General features: G+C 35.5%; 1 protein-coding gene across 1 annotated transcript in view; it reads right to left on the bottom strand.

The window, feature by feature from the left end:
* Window positions 1–16,869, bottom strand: part of MED13 (mediator complex subunit 13) — a 110,663-nt gene that overhangs the window by 34,441 nt on the left and 59,353 nt on the right. Inside the window, exons 10-16 of the mRNA XM_030297000.1 lie at window positions 12,918–13,131; window positions 10,731–10,812; window positions 8,351–8,472; window positions 6,562–6,652; window positions 6,208–6,422; window positions 4,656–4,852; window positions 2,980–3,893 (exon numbers count right to left, since the gene is read on the bottom strand). Coding sequence (XP_030152860.1) covers window positions 2,980–3,893; window positions 4,656–4,852; window positions 6,208–6,422; window positions 6,562–6,652; window positions 8,351–8,472; window positions 10,731–10,812; window positions 12,918–13,131 — 1,835 coding nt within the window. The remainder of the gene's footprint in view (window positions 1–2,979; window positions 3,894–4,655; window positions 4,853–6,207; window positions 6,423–6,561; window positions 6,653–8,350; window positions 8,473–10,730; window positions 10,813–12,917; window positions 13,132–16,869) is intronic.

Raw genomic sequence — 16,869 nt, forward strand, 5'->3', positions numbered from 1 at the left:
AAAATAAACATTAAAATTTTTTAAATAAGATGAAATTATTAATAAACAAATGAATGAATGAATGAGTGTAGGAGATTCATCGTATCTCCCAGAATGCTAACCACATTGTTTTGCACGTGTCAAAAAGATGACTGAATTAGCAAATGACTCATGGACCAAATAGAGAAGTTATTATACGGCATATACCACCTTAGAAAAGATCCTTACCAAAAACCACATTTTGAAGGAGGCAAATTTTCTGTATAACAGTCAAAAATTAGAAAAGTTAGTGGTATACTGAGACATATTTTAAAAACTGTTGGGGGGCGCCTGGGTGGCTCAGTCGGTTAAGTGTCCAACTTGGGCTCAGGTCATGATCTCACGGTTCATGGGTTTGAGCCCCACTTCGGGCTCTGTGTTGACAGCTCAGAGCCTGGAGCCTGCTTCAGATTCTGTGTCTCCCTCTCTTTCTGCTCCTCCCCCACTCATGCTCTGTCTCGAAAAAAGTAAATAAACATTAAAAAAAAATAAAAACTGTTGGGGTGCCTGGGTGGCTCAATCAGTTTAAGCGTCTTGACTCTTGATTTCAGCTCAGGTATGATCTCACAGTTTGTGAGTTTGAGCCCCACCACTGGAGGCTCCATGCTGACAGTGAGGAGCCTGCTTGGGATTCTCTTTCCTTCTGCCACTCCCTGCTCCCCACTCTCTCAAAATAAATAAATAAACTTTTGAAAAAACTGTAGGTTGGTTGGTTGGTTGGTTGTGCCTGAAAGAAAAATATCCAGGGGCACCTGGGTGGCTGGCCCAGTTGGTTAAGCATCTGACTCTTGATTTCAGCTCAGGTCATAATCTCACCATTTGTGAGTTCAAGCCCTGCATCACGCACTGCATTGACAGTGTGGATCCTGATTGGGATTCTTCCTCTCTCTCTCTGCTCCCCCCACCTGTGCTCTGTCTCTCAAAATAAATAAATAAAAACTTAAAAAAAAATTTTTTAAGTATCTATTTTAATAATAATAATGGCAACTTAAATTAATTCAGTACTATATTCCAAGCACTGTACCAAGCATGTAATATGGATTAAATCATTAGCTTTTCTTTTCTTTTTTCTTTTTTTTTTTTTTTTAGTTTTTTTGAGTTTGTTTATTTTGAGAGAGAGAAAGAGAGAGAGGGAGAGTGTGCGCGCACAAGCAGGGAAGGGGCAGAGAGAAGGAGAGACAAAATCTTAAAAGCAGGTTCCACACCATTAGCACAGAACCTGGTGTGGGTCTTGAACTCACAAATCTTGAGATCATGACCTGAGCTGAGATCAAGAGTCAGACACTTAACCAATCGAGCTACCCAGGTGCCCCTAGATCCTTAAAACTCTACACAGCTAGTATTTGATGTTGTACCTTGTAGAACATTATTTGATGCTGATGATCATTTTCTCCTTCTTCAAACATTTATTGTACCTATTTGACTTCTAGGACACCCTACTCTCTTGGTTTTCCTCCCACTTCCTTGGTTTCCAATCCTGGATCCTTCCCTTCTCCATCTCTAAATGTCAGTTCCATCCTTCTCTATGTTGTTAAATCCAGCTCCATAGATTTTAACACTGATAACTTACACTAGAAAATTTTAATCTCCAGACCCAACCACTCCTGTGAATTTAAAACTGTTGTCTCCACATATGTACTTGACCTCCTCTCCCAGTGTTTCCCTCCTCTATAATTAGAACCATCATTCATCCTGCTGCTCAAGCTATCCTTGATGCCTCATCATATCTTGTATGTATCAGCAAATCCTATAGGTTCTACTTCCCAAATATACCTAGAACCTACTACTTTTATCTCCATCGCTTCCAATCTTGTCTAAGTTACCATCATCTTACACCATCTTTCTAAATGCTTCCTAACTATTCTATCTACTTCTATTCTTACCTTCACAACACATAATAGCCAGAATGATCTTTTAAAAAAAATAGACAGAAAAAAGACCATGTTATTTCTCTGCTCAAAACTGACCTATAGCTTCCCATCAGTCTTAGAATAAACTATAAAGGTTTTACACAGTCCCTAAGACCCCTACATGATTTTCGTTTTTGGCTAGCTCCTAGATTCATGTCTGACCAATCTCCCCATCACCCAATTCATTCCAGCAACAATGTCTCCTTACTGTTCCTCAAACATATTAACCATACTACTCCCTCTGGGTCTTTGCACTACCTGAAACACTCTTCCCTTAGTTATCCACATAGCTCCATTCCCTCACTTTATGTAGGACTTTGCTCAAATGCTGTCCCTCGGTAATATTTTTCCTAACCATACATCTAAAATAACCATACACACCTGGGGCACCTGGCTGGCTCAGTCAGTAGAGCATGTGACTCTTGATCTTGGGATGTGAGTTTAAGCCCCACACTGGGTATAGAGCTCACTTTAATTAATTAAAATAAATCATGAAGTACTTACCCAAATAAATAAAATAGTGTCCTCCTGTCTTTTTCCACTCCTTTCCACTTGCTTTTTCTTCAAAGCCATTTATCACTATCATTATATAATTACTTTTTTTTTTCGTTTGTTTATATGTTCTACACTAAATTATAGGCTCAAAAAAGGCAGGAACTAAGTTTGTTTCATTTAATGCTGCACTTTTATAAAGGAACAGTGTGTGGCACATATCAGGTGCTCAGTAAATATTTAATGATTGAAAGAATGTTGAATAAAGCAGACAACTAGCAATTTTCTGTTAATTAACATCTACAAAGTACCCTTTATACTCCCACATAAGTACATAATTACAGATTTACAAGAGCCATACTTTTATTGGTGAAATTAAACTAAACTGCTAGGAACTTCTCCCTTTAAAAATGTCATCCTTAAAGGAGTTTTCAGTCCAAATTTTAGTGTCTCTATTAGCTACATGGAAAACTGCCTTTAATACTTTATCCTCAGAAAGAAAGGCAAAGTCCTACAATTAAAGGAAAATAAACAAAAATTATTCCATTAGCATACTTACCATTTCTTTTGGACCAGGGGTGTAAGCATGAACTTTTCACAAGTGCTTCATCAACTTTCCCTCCTGACATGTTATCCATGAACTGACGCCCATGTTCTAATGCAAGGTAGCAGTCATTGCAACAGTCCCGCTCTTCAACACGTACCCAATTACTAATTACACCAATTCTAGGAAAAGGATCTTGGTCTGCTGCTCCAAAGGGTGAAAATAAATTAGTGCACTGATCTTGTAGCAATAATATCAACTCATCAGGGAATTTTTCAGATTCCTTTAGTCCTCCATTAACATGTTCAGCAGAAGTAGCCCTGAGAGCTTCAAAACGTTTTTCTGCTTCTTTGCCACATTCTGTGTTGCGTCCTATGATGTCTAGTTCATCTTCAAGAAATAATCCTGAATTGTTTCCAAATTTTCTGTTCATGACAGCACTGAAGCCACAGGTACACCTATACTGTGCTTCCTGCATTGGATCTGGAATGTAAACTCCAACATCGGCACCCTTGATATTCATATTGCAGACACAGATACAGCAACTATCAAAGTTACAGTCTTTAAACAAATTCATAACTGATTCTGAAAGAATGAGGTTTACATAAAGACTGTGTGCTTCAGGGATGGAAGGAACAGTTGCAGGTTCAACAGAGTTAAGGGGTCTGCATGTGGATGGCGTGGAAGCTGGTGAATACAAATCTGAATTTTCATATTTGACTGAACCTTGAGCACTAGCAGGTCCACCAGCTCGAGGAGTCCTTGGAGTCCTTGGAGTCCTTGGAGTTGGAAACCTAGGTGTAGATGGAGAAGGAAGAATTCCTGCTCCACTGTTACTAGGAGGTGCACTGCTAGGAGGCATCCCAAAAGAAGTATGAGTCTGAGGTGTATAAGCAGGACCATATTCTTGATCAATAGTACTTCCATCGCTAGTGTTACCAAGGTGAAAGAAAATTAAACACATAAAGGAACATATTAGTGATATGAAACAGAACAAAAAATGTCCAGTATTTTTCAGTAACACTGATAATTATGAAAGTACAATTACTGCAAAAATTACAAGTAGAATTAAACTGTATTTCTGGTTAATAAATCCACTCTAGGTGACTGTTGTGGACTGTGGACCAACCAACTAGCTCCAAATTGTAAATAAAATCTGTTTACACTTATCCACACCTAAACATCCACCTTTACTATCTATAGTTCTTATACTACAAATAACCATATTTCATTGATCCTAAGATGCCACTGTTAAAAACAAAACAAAAAAAACTTCTAATTTCAGAGATGTTTACATGCAATAAGGGACAATGGCCATTTAAAGATGTCATAAGACACCCCAATTTCAGATACTAAAATATGAAAAGTATGTGATATGGCAAATACACAAATGGCATTTAGAATTTTAGAGCAAAATAAACAGTGCTTCTGAAGACAATCAAAAAACAAAAAAAAAAAAAAAAATGAAAGCAAGTAATCAATGAGTAATAATACTTAAATTTTCCAACAATTTATCCACACCCAACTAATACCATTATAATTTATTGATCAAAAAATAATCTTAGATCTTAGAATCTTTAAAACCCAGCATCTTTTTTCTAAATACTAGCAAAGCAGGCACCTCTATGAAAAAAAATTAAAGCTATATAAGCACATCTGTAGTATACCAGTAACATAAATCTATATCATACCCCTCTTTGATGAATGGCACTGCAGGCCCTGAGGAAAGCAATTCCAATTTTCCAACAGTCCAACTCTGACGGTAAATACACTCTTCTGGCAATTTGATAGGAGGCAGACATTGGCTTGGGAGACTTTTTAGAGGTGCAAACATGGAACACCCCACCAGAACTTGACAATTTTCAGGCTTATAGACATACGAAAAATCCTACAATACAAAAACCATGACTTTCACCATCTTATCTTCCAAGGGAAAAAAGCTAAACTGTCTCTATCTAGTCTCTTTTCCTGTCTCTTTAAACAAAATAATAAAATGTAAATATAATTCTATTCTTTTTTTTTTTTTAAGTTCATTTATTTATTTAGAGAGAGAGGGAGAGCACGCACACACATGACAGAGAAAGAGGGAGAAAGGACAGAGAAAGGACAGAGAAAGAGGGAGAGAGAACCCCAAGCAGGCTCCACACTATCAGCACAGAGACGGATGCGAGGCTCAATCTCACGAACAGAGAGATGACCTGAGTGAAAATCAAGGGCCAGATGCTTAACTGACTGAGCCACCCAGGTGCCTATTATTCTATTCTTTAATGCATTCTTTTTATTTTATTTCCAGTAAAATTAACATACAGTGTCATATTAGTTTCAGGTGTACGATATAGTGATTCAACAACTCCATAAATCACCTAGTGTTTATCACCTAACTCCTCTGATAATTATCAGTTTTTGTTCTTTATAGTTAAGAGTGTTTCCTAGTTTGTCTTTTTTTTCCCCTTTGCTTATTTGCTTTGTTTCGTAAGTTCCACATAGGAGTGCAATTTTATGGTAGCTCTAGCTCCATCAAGGTCACTGCAAATAACAAGACCGAATTCTTTTTTATGGCTAAATAATATTCCTATGTGTGTGTATCTTCTATCCATTCATCTGTTCAATATCGCTCATCATCATGGCTATGCAAATCAAAACTACAATGAGAGGGGAGTCTGGCTGCCTCAGTTGGTAGAGCATGCAACTCTTGATCTCAGGGTTGTGAGTTCAAGCCCAATGTATGGTATGGAGTTCACTTACAAGAAAACAAAAACAAAAACAAAAAACCCTTATGATGAGATATCACCTCACACCTGTAAGAATGGCTAAAATAAAAAACACAAGAAACAGGTATTGGAGAGGATGTGAAGGAAAAGGAACTCTCTTACAATGTTGGTGGGAACGCAAACTGATGCAGCCACTGTGGAAAACAGTGGTGGTTCCTAAAAAAGTTTAAAACAGAACTACCCTACAGTCCAATAATCACACTACTGGGTATTTACTCAAAAATTACAAAAACACTAATCAAAGGGATACATGCACCCCTGTTTATAGCAGCATTATTTACAACAGCCAAACTATGGAAGCAGCCCAAGTATTCTTAAATGCATTCTCTGTAGTTTCACCACTATTCAGCCTTCAAATTTGTTAATTACAAAATGAGAATCATGACAGATTTTTTAATATAGCAACAAACTAACTAAATCTATAAGAAAATATTGGAAGTGAATTATTTTTCCAGAAATATAAAATACTTACTTTAATTTCAGAAGGTTTTGGGCTACAGAATCCTTCATCAACCTCAATTTTGAACTGTGTTCCAACAGTAGAACTATTTCCTTCTAGAACAGTTCCTCCAGGTGTTATATCCATACTACCATATTCTTTATTACTCATATTCATTGGGGAAAATCCCATAATATGCTGTTCCAACGATGGTGGTGTAGGATACATTTTATGAAGATCTGCAGTGCCTATGATTAATAAAGCGCACATTTTAACATAAGACTAAATAAAAAGAAGTTAATTAATCTCTGTTTAAAAGAAAGGGGTGGGGAATTTTATTCATATTAAAAGTTGCGGATTTATCTGCAGCAGATTTGGGAAGCTTACTTATGCAAGATAATGGATCCAGATTTCCTGTTTTTGATTCCTTACAGCTGGATTTATCATCTGTTCCATTTGCTGACTTTTTAGATCCAGGCTATTAACAAAAACAAAAACACATATTTATCTGAAATTTTAAATCCAATGTGATCCAAGATCATTAAGATGTAACTTGAAGGTCAAACCCATTCATCAAATATAGTATTTTGAATTTATGCTAGAGCCAAAATATGAGATACTAGAAACAATTTATAAAGATCTAAAACATATTTTAAACAATCACTGAACCCAGATTTTGTCTGTTTATATGATAATCCTGCAATTTAACAGAGGGAAAAGTTCCTCCAAATAAAAACGACTAATACTTTCAGAACACAGAATAACCTACCACTTAAAGCCTATTAAAATTAAAAAAAAAAAAAAAAAAAAGAAAACGGAAATCTGCAATAAGGATTTGTAATACAGAGCCGCTTTTTAGAAAAAAATACTCCTAAAACATATGTCCCCTCAAATAAAATACATCAAATTTTCCTATATAATCAATCACCTCTCTGAATTCTAATTTATATTTTTACCTTGTTTAATAACCTCCTCTCCCTAGAAAAATGCTGCAACACGTAAAACAAAAGCATACACTTCAGAAAGATCTCATATGACAAACAATAGTATACCTGACTAAAAATTAGTTTTAATATGTTGAACAAACCAAGTTTTACTATCTCCAATCTATCACCAACGTTTTTATATTTGGTTATATCTAACATGGTTCCAAGTCTCCTGTTAGCCTCTTTGTCATAAACATAACAGTTCTAATTACAACCTTCTTACCTCACAATATCCATAGCTGATACATGAATAGTAACAGGAAGCATAAAAGTATCAAAGAATTCAAGGATATATTTACCTAGTAAATGGTACTCTCTAAAATATACTATATTTTGGGATATAAAATGTTAGTTTATGTACAGCTATACCTGCTGTATATCACTTAATTGAAGACTATGTGCCTATATGTGTACGTATGTGTATATATACACAAATACACACAGTGTGTATCATATACAAAAGAGGATTAAAAGTATATGTTATATAAAAAAGTATGTATTATATAGGACAAGAAAGACCAAATGTACTACAGACGTTTTCAAGCTACCTTTATGCAGATGAAAATGGAATTCCCTTTTATGATAATGCAGCACTCAGTTCACTAATCTGACATTCTAACAAACCTCATTTTAAGTTTTCTTTTATAATCACCTTTGTGTGCAAATGGATGTTCAAAATTAAATACTACCTCTTCTTCCTTTTTCATTATTATAGTATATTGCTGTCTTAAAATAATGGTTGTGATGACAAACATATTCAAAAGAAGTGGTATTCCTTAATAAATTGACAAGGCATACAATTTTAATGTTAATTAGTTATTATTCTTATCTAAGTGAGTCAATTCCAGGGTCATTTCTCAAATAAGAGGATTAAAGAATAGGAAAATAATTCTGCTTCCTAAAGATTGTAGAAAAAAAATATATTGTAGCGTTCAAATTAAACTTATCACACATCCCAAACATAAAAAAATAAAGAAAAAACACACATAGTTTGTAGGTGACACTATGCCAAGAATGCTCAAACATAAGTTTAAAAAAAGGAAACCAATTAATAAAATTTTATTCCAAAATACTTCTCATTTTTCAGGGCCAAAACGTACTGTTCAAGTCACACATCACTTCTGAAAAATAAGTCTACATGAAATTAAGGAAAAGATATTATAAATCTTAGCCATTAATAGAATACTCACTGTTAATTCATCTTCATCAGAATTGAAAAGATTATCAAGGTCAGTATAAGAGACAGCCAGGTCTGAGTCATAAATCAAGCTGGTTGATGGAGGGCGGGCATGACTAGTAGGGCGTGGAGCATCTACACGTCAACCAAAAAGGCAAAATAAAAAATTCCACTACTGACCAAATAAGTATTATTCTATTTATTTAAACTAGATATCTAACTTTAAACCTATTCTGCAATAAGAAACTATGATTTGCTTGGGGCGCCTGGGTGGCTTGGTTGGTTAAGTGTCTGACTTCGGCTCAGGTCATGATCTCAAAGTCTGTGAGTTCAAGCTCCGCTTCAGGCTCTGTACTGACAGCTCGGAGCCTGGAGCCTGCTTCAGATTCTGTGTCTCCCCTCTCTCTTCCCCTCCCCAGCTCATGCTGTCTCTCTGTCTCTCTCAAAAAAATAAACATTAAAAAAAAAAAATTAAAAAAAAAAAAAAAAGAAACGGTGATTTCCTTAAAATCTAGAAATTTTTTCATAGAAATAAAATTGCAAGTAAATGTAGTAACTTCTCCAGGAAGCTCACTAAAGGCTAGGTAATCCATAACATGGCTAAATACTCTGATTTTATATAACAAATAAAAAGATATACACTAACAGGACAATAGTACACACACACACACACACACACACACACACTCTTTTATTTTTCTATCTTCCACATTTTTAGTTTTCTATCTTCCTGAAAGAAAGAAACATAGTACAATGATTAAGTGCCCTGGCTCTTGAGTCAGAGAGACTATCATGAATTTGAATTCCCAACTATGACACTAACAATATGACCCTGAACAAGTTACTTAACCTCTCTGTACCTTAGCAATAACAAGAATTAAAAATGAAGGATGTAGCTAAAGCACTTTGTCCAGTGCCAGGCAGTGAAGTACTCAATAAATATTACCTGTTGGTTAAGCTTTCATTTTAGTTCTGGAATTAAAAAAAAAAAAAATTTTTTTTTAATGTTTATTCATTTTTTGAGAGACAGAGAGAGAGCATGAGTAGGGGAGGGGCAGAGAGAGAGAGGGAGACCCAGAATCTGAAGCAGGATCCAAGCTCTGAGCTGTCAGCAAAGAGCCCGATGCGGGGCTTGAACTCACGAGCAGTGAGATCATGACATGAGCTGAAGTCGGACGCTTAACCAACTGAGCCACCCAGGCGCCCCCTTAGTTCTAGAATTTTATTTTCCTTTTTCCTTTTCTTTTCTTTTTTTTTTACTCTCCCCAGTTGTAGAGGGAAAAATATAGGATTACTTAAGAAAAATTACAAATACCAACAGAAGTTAAATTCCTTTTACATTCTCATATAAGAAAAAAATTACAGTTTGGTGTATAACCTGAAGTATGCTTGGTGTATCAAATGACTTGAAATAGTCCTCACTTTCAGAAAGATGAAAGTCACTTTCCAAGTGCCTCTGCATGATAGTTCTAAAAATTAACTGGAGCAGTTCTGAAATCTGGTGTAAAAAATCATCTAGGGTACTTATTAAAAAATATTTCAAAGCTCCACCTCAAAAGATTGCTCCAGAATGTGGGAGATGGTCCAAATTTAGAGGAAGCAGAAGACAGCAATTACACTCATTCCCACACAAATTTTGTAAAACAAATAATGTGCCACACCTCTCTATTCCAAGCACAAGGAGCACTAGTCAGACACTTTCAAAGTGGAGTCTTTTTCACAGTATCCTCAGTGCTAAGAATAGTCCCACATTTAAAACCTGTTTGATTGGGGCGCCTGGGTGGCGCAGTCGGTTAAGCGTCCGACTTCAACCAGGTCACGATCTCGCGGTCCGTGAGTTCGAGCCCCGCGTCAGGCTCTGGGCTGATGGCTCGGAGCCTGGAGCCTGTTTCTGATTCTGTGTCTCCCTCTCTCTCTGCCCCTCCCCCGTTCATGCTCTGTCTCTCTCTGTCCCAAAAATAAATAAAAACGTTGAAAAAAAAAAATTTAAAAAAAAAAAAAACCTGTTTGATAAATATTTGTTAAATTAATAATTTCAACAGTTCTTCTAATTTGAGTGAGAGAGTAAAGGACAACAAAATTGTAGTCAAGTCTAATTTATAAAGTTGAGTTTTCAGATCAGAGAGGGACCTTAAGGTGATGATCTCTTCAAATCTCATTTTACATAAGAACTATTTTTATTTGAGAGAAAGTTTCAACAATTCAAAACAGAATTTCTATCATCTCAACCTGCTTCTCTCAATACAAAATAAGCAATAAATCATTTTAAGATAGGTACCTTTCTATGAAACATGAATTATGCAAAAAGGAACACTGTAAGTCCAATAATATCAGATTAGCTTGTAGCAGTAATCTTGTAATGCAATATTTTGATTAGAAAATAAAAGTTTTACCTTGCTTGATAGATGGACTAAATAATGACATAGCATCTTCTTCATGTGATAATACTGTTACACTAGATGGCCCATCTTCTACCTGCAAACAATATTACATATTAGACTGAAATATATAATTTAAAATAACAAAATCTTCCAACTACTGAGTAACTATGTGTCAAGCATCCTACCAGATGTTCTACAGACATACTAATTCCCACAATTAATCTATATGATAAACAGCACGTTCAACTTACAAAAAATAGTTCTAAAGATAACCCAGGAAATGTATCTGGATAAACGGTGGGAGCTGGGATTCCAAGCTAAATTTGTCAAATTCCAAAGTCCATGTTCTTTCTATAATACCTATATCCTTCCCAGCTACTACTCTTTTCATATTTACAGAAGGACAAAATGTCAAGTACCAGGCACATGGTAAGGCTAAAAAACTCTGTGAAAGAATTTCCTGTATTATACTTATTACTGGGTCCTTTTCACAATTTTACAGCTTTCAATTTCCACATTTTACATTAAAGGCAAATTTTAATTAAAAAAATTTTTTTTATTTAATGTTTTTATTTATTTTTGACGGGGAGAAAGAAAGAGAGGGAGAGAGCGCGAGCGAGCGAGCACACACAGGTTAGGGGCAGAGAAAGAGGGAGATACAGAATCCACAGTAGGCTCCAGGCTCTGAGCTTTCAGCACACAGCCCGAAGTGGGGCTTGAAACCAAGAAGTGTGATATCATGACCTGAGCCAAAGTGGACACTTAACTGACTGAGCCACCCAGGCGCCCCTACTTTTTGTCTTAACTTTTTGACGTTTATTTATTTTTGAGAGACAGAGACAGAGCATGAGCAGGGGAGGGGCAGAGAGAGGGAGAAACAGAATCGGAAGCAGACTCCAGGCGCTGAGCTGTCAGCACAGAGCCCAACGCAGGGCTTGAACCCACAAACCATGAGATCATGACCCGAGCTGAAGTCAGATGCATAACTGACGGAGCCACCCAGGTACCCTTAAAGGCAAAATTCTTATCCAACAGAGTTATCTTGTGCTTAATACATCCTGTAATATTAGATTTCCAAATTTCTAATAAATACTCCTGTATCCTATATTTAATATATTTCATCAAGGGGCTCTATAAGTTAACTCACATTCAAAAATATCATGTACGTTATAAACTCAGCATTGGGTATTTTATTGTATTTTGAAAACTGGCACTTCACCTATTTCAGTATATTTTAACTCAGTATCAAAATACTTCATCTACCTAAATTTTCTGATTTCAATATTACAGAAGTTAATGTACTTTCCTCAAACCCAAAAAAACTCTTACAGTAAATAACAATCTTTTCATTAACAGACACCAGGTATAAAGTCTACATAAACTCTTAAATTTTGTACAATGTGCCTGATTTACCTATTCAAAAAAAATATTTTCATAATTTAAAAGGATAAATATCCATTCTATATTTTTAATTTTGTTTGTTTATTTATTTATTTTAAAAATTGGGGCACCTGGGTAGCTCAGCAGGTTAAGGTTCTGACCTCGGCTCAGGTCATGATCTCATGGTTCGTGGGTTCAAGACTCGCAGATCCTATCTCCCTCTCTCTCTGCCCCTCCCTCATTCACAGCGTCTCTGTCTCTCACAAACGAATAAACGTTAAAAAAAATAAAAAAATAATAAACGTTTATTTATTTTTTAGAGAGCAGGCACATGTGGGGGAGGGGCACAGTGAGACAGGGAGAACCAGGATCCAAACCAGGCTCCAAGCTCTGAGCTGTCAGTACAGAGCCCGACACGAGGCTCGAGTCCACAAATCGTGAGATTATGACCTGGGCTGAACTTGGACGTTCAACCTACTGAGCCACCCTGGGACCCCAAAGTGTGTTTATTTTTGAGAGAATGGGAGAGAAAGAGCAAATGGGAGCAGGGGAGGGGCAAAGAGAGAGGGAGAGAAAATCCCAAGCAGGCTCCATGCTGTCAGTGCAGACCCGGAACAGGGCTTGATCTCACAACGGTGAGATCTTGACCTGAGCTGAAATCAAGAGCTGGAGGCTTAACTGACATGAGCCACTCAGGTGCCCCTTAATCTATTTTAAAAGACAAAAAAAAAAAAAAAGAAAGAGAGAGAAGTATGGTACTATATGCTGTGTTAAAAAATATCAGCGACCCTTTGGTGTACTATGATTTCTTTTACTCACCTTATGTTTTTTTACAGCTTCTCTCTCACTGTTTTGTCTATCTTTCTTATCAGGAAAAAGGAATTCCTCATCTCCTTCAACAAATGCATATGGATCAATTTTAGATTCTTGCTCTGCATCAGATGCTATTGCTGAAAGATACTGATTTTTAATTTGATATTGCTGCACTAATTCATCAGAAACTTTTAAAGGTTTCTTACATTGCACCATTAACCTGCATTAAAAAAAAAAACAAAATTAGAAAATTATATTTAATTTTCCATAAAAGCAAAAAAAATTCCAATGACTTAAGAATCATCAAGTTTTCATGATTATTTAGAGATGATCTAAACTGTAATCCTTCATATTACGAATGAGGAAATTAAGGCATTGAGAGGTTACATGATTTATTAAAGCCTCAAGTTTAGCAATCAAGAAATGAAGCTAAAATCTAGGTTTCTTATCTATATGTTCTTTCCACCAAAATATGTCCACTCTGTTCCCAATTCCTTACATGCATTAACTTGTCCAAGTCTATTCACTGAAAGGAACTTTTTTTTTTCTTTGAAAGGGACTCTTACATCAAAATTGCTCCAGGACAGGAACTCTCAAAATTGTGGGCTATGTGCTGAGGCAAGACTAGTTTTATACAATTTATACAATGGAAGTGATTATCCTTTTCCTATTGACATGAGTGGATAAGGTTATAAAATTATAAGGACCTAATTTGTGTTTCATGAACACTATAACTTATTAATTCTGGCAAGAGGTTTTATAATGGCAAGTGAAGTTTCAGCTCAAGTACCTCAAAGTTTTTATCTGATCAGATTGGAAAAATCTATTTTTATATCATCAGTCTTATGGTTTCACATGGTGACTAGAATCAATAAAACAAGAGAGGAGACAACACTGAAGTTAGAAAGACAAACAAGTAGAAACTGTCAGATCAGAGAAAGCTAAAATCAAAGGGTAAGAGCAGGAAGCCACAAGCTGATTTGCACCACCAGAATCCCAGAAAGCATCAAGACTTTTCTATCTCTGAAGACCAGGGTACTTGGTGAGTGTGAACACTGAATGATGTTTTTGGTTTGTAGAAGACACTTTCTGACTCCCAAATTCATGTTCTCTATAGTTTGTAAAGTGGAGATTCCCATGCTGCCAGAAAGAAGTAGCTAGGCTTCTACTCAGACCAGGGTAAAAATCCTGCAAGGACTATTTCACTCTGAATAAAAACCAAACCCCTTGTAATAGCCTACCAAAGCTTTCCTTGACCTTTCTCCTCTTTGCCTCTCCAACCAACTTCATCTGGTTATTCTACTCCTGCCTCTCTCAACTCTGCTTCCAAGACCTTCCTTCATGTTCCTCAAACAGGCCAGACACACTCCTGACTGTTCCCTTTGTTTGAAGCATTCTTTCTCCAAGTATCTGCATGGCCAACTCCTTCACTTTCTAAAAGACTTTGTTTAAATGTCACCTTATGTAGGAGACCTTATTTAAAATTGCAAAATGCCCAACTACTTCAACACTGATCCCCCTCACCCTGCTCTATTTTTCCCTCCATAGCACTTATCTTTTAAAATCTATATAACTTGCTTATATTAATAGTTGACTGTCACTCTCACTGGAATATAAGACCCTAAATGACAGGGATCTTGTCTTTGTTCATTGAATTATCCCAAATGCCTAGAACAGTGCCTGGCAAGTAGAAGGTACTCAATAAATATTTCTTAAATGAATACATGAAATCGAAAAACCACATAGGATTGAGACGTTGTGGATGCATTAATAATTCTATAATACAGTATCTTATACTTGGAAATAAACCATCTTCATTCATCAGAAAGTGATACTGCTGCCACTTATCTGTCCTACAATTTAAGACAAAAAATAAGAGATGTAAGATTTGGGAACAATGAAGGTGAAGGTATTTGTTAGCTTATAAAATCTTTGAATGGAAGGATATCATAACTTTCAATCTATTTAACATGCCCAGCACTATAAGTACTCCATATACACTATAAACTAAGGGTGAAACAGAGGCCATAAAAAAATAATAACTGATATTTTCTAAGCATGCTATTAAATACCATGTCATTGTTATTCCCAATATGCCCCAGATTTATCCCCAAAACTAAAATCCCAGGTCTATAAAAACTTTCTTCCATTTGAACATGGTGCTAACTAGTTAACAGGAGTATGTTTTAAAATTGTTAGAATACTTCTATAAATGAATGAATAGGTATTTCTTAAAGAGTAGCATTGTATCTTACCATCTTAGACCAAAACTGTTTGCTCAACTATTAGGTGCTAACATAAGTCTCTCCAAAGTAGTTTGCTATCTACTTTGACATGTTTTCTTATTCACTACTTATAATTAATCTTATAAGACAGAAAATGCAGAGTATGCTGATTTTGATGTGCAAATTATGTAGAAAGAAATGGTTTGCTAAGGTAACATAGTAACAAAGTTAAGGCTGGAAAGATTTTAAGTATGCATATTCAAGTAACTATTCATAGGAGAAAAGTGTTAAGATCCCACTCCTCCTCCCCACCACCAACCTGAAAGACACTACTACTCTGTGTAGAGGTGAATAGAACAACTGTTTCTCATATTAAGTTGTCCTCTGGCAGAAGCAGGAAAACTGCCACACTGTTTACACAAGTAGTTAAACTAGTGTGCAGTTACATTAAAAGGACCAATGCTCCTGCACAGGGCTCTATTAAGAATAAAAATGAGTAAACCAAATGCGGTGCCTAAAGACAACTTGTTATTTTATTGAATGGTTCTCACAGACATTGGGATATGCAATGAATTTAAATGTAGTCAATAATATCATGAGTATCAAGTCACAACATATTTTAAAATATATTTACATTACACATCTTTCTATATTTAAAATTGATAATAGAAAAAATTGTGATTTTTAAAAGATGTCAGATTAAAAACTCAAAGTTATTTCATCACTATCATCATATAGTATATATATATTTCTGTGAAACAGGAATAACCCCTCCTTTTCTAAAAGAAACTTTTCACATATAGTCGAACTACAGAGATAGTTTCAATCAGATATAGAGCTAAATACAGACAAACTGGAAGAGGATTAGGTACAGTAATGAACAGGAAGCTTTGCAAAGACCAAAGCAAACTGAAATTACGTTTATATTATTCATTAAGTGTATCTCTTTCCTTTTACTATGACAACAGTAACATTCTATCCTGAAATATACTTGTAGAGAATTTAACATGGCTTGGAGTAGCACATGCTTTTAGGCCTTTATTCAATAAAAATTCTTCCAGACAAGAAACGACAGTATTTTAGGATTGACAATTATAGAAGGAGATAAGCTATAGAAGGAAATGTTAAGGAACAAATGAATTTAATAAATACCAAAAATCCTCTATTTTCTTTAATAGTACCTTTTCTGGTACCACGCCCACTATTCAGCATCAATCCTTAAACTGAGTCAAGCTAACTGTAAGAAGAATAGCTTTATTGTATTAAGATATCAAGTAAGACTTACTTAAAATATTTAGATTACAATAAACCAAAACAAGTTTATTTCATCATAGACTCCTATGAAACAAAATAGAAACTATCTTTTAGAGATCAGATAATGCACTCTGTAACTGTATGATATATACAATATAAATGTCAGGTATACCCCTAATGCAACATAGGAGCTAATTCTATTGATGAATTCTATGGTTAAGATATCCAGATGCAGCCTTGCTATAGAACAAGACATGATAAAACTATGCTCCAGTATAGTTCTTTCTCTGCTCAGGGTTTAGAAATGTCTCCCTCTGAATCAAAATAGAAGACTATTTTAAGCAATCAAAATACTACTAGAACTAAGTGCTAGCCCTTGAAAAATGATATTAAAAAAACTGTAATGTTTCTTTGCAGAAATTTTGCTATCTTCAACATTTACAAGGTTTATTTTATTTTTTTTTAACTTACAAGGTTTA

This window comes from Lynx canadensis, chromosome E1, assembly GCF_007474595.2.
Source record: "Lynx canadensis isolate LIC74 chromosome E1, mLynCan4.pri.v2, whole genome shotgun sequence".
Lineage (NCBI taxonomy): Eukaryota > Metazoa > Chordata > Mammalia > Carnivora > Felidae > Lynx > Lynx canadensis.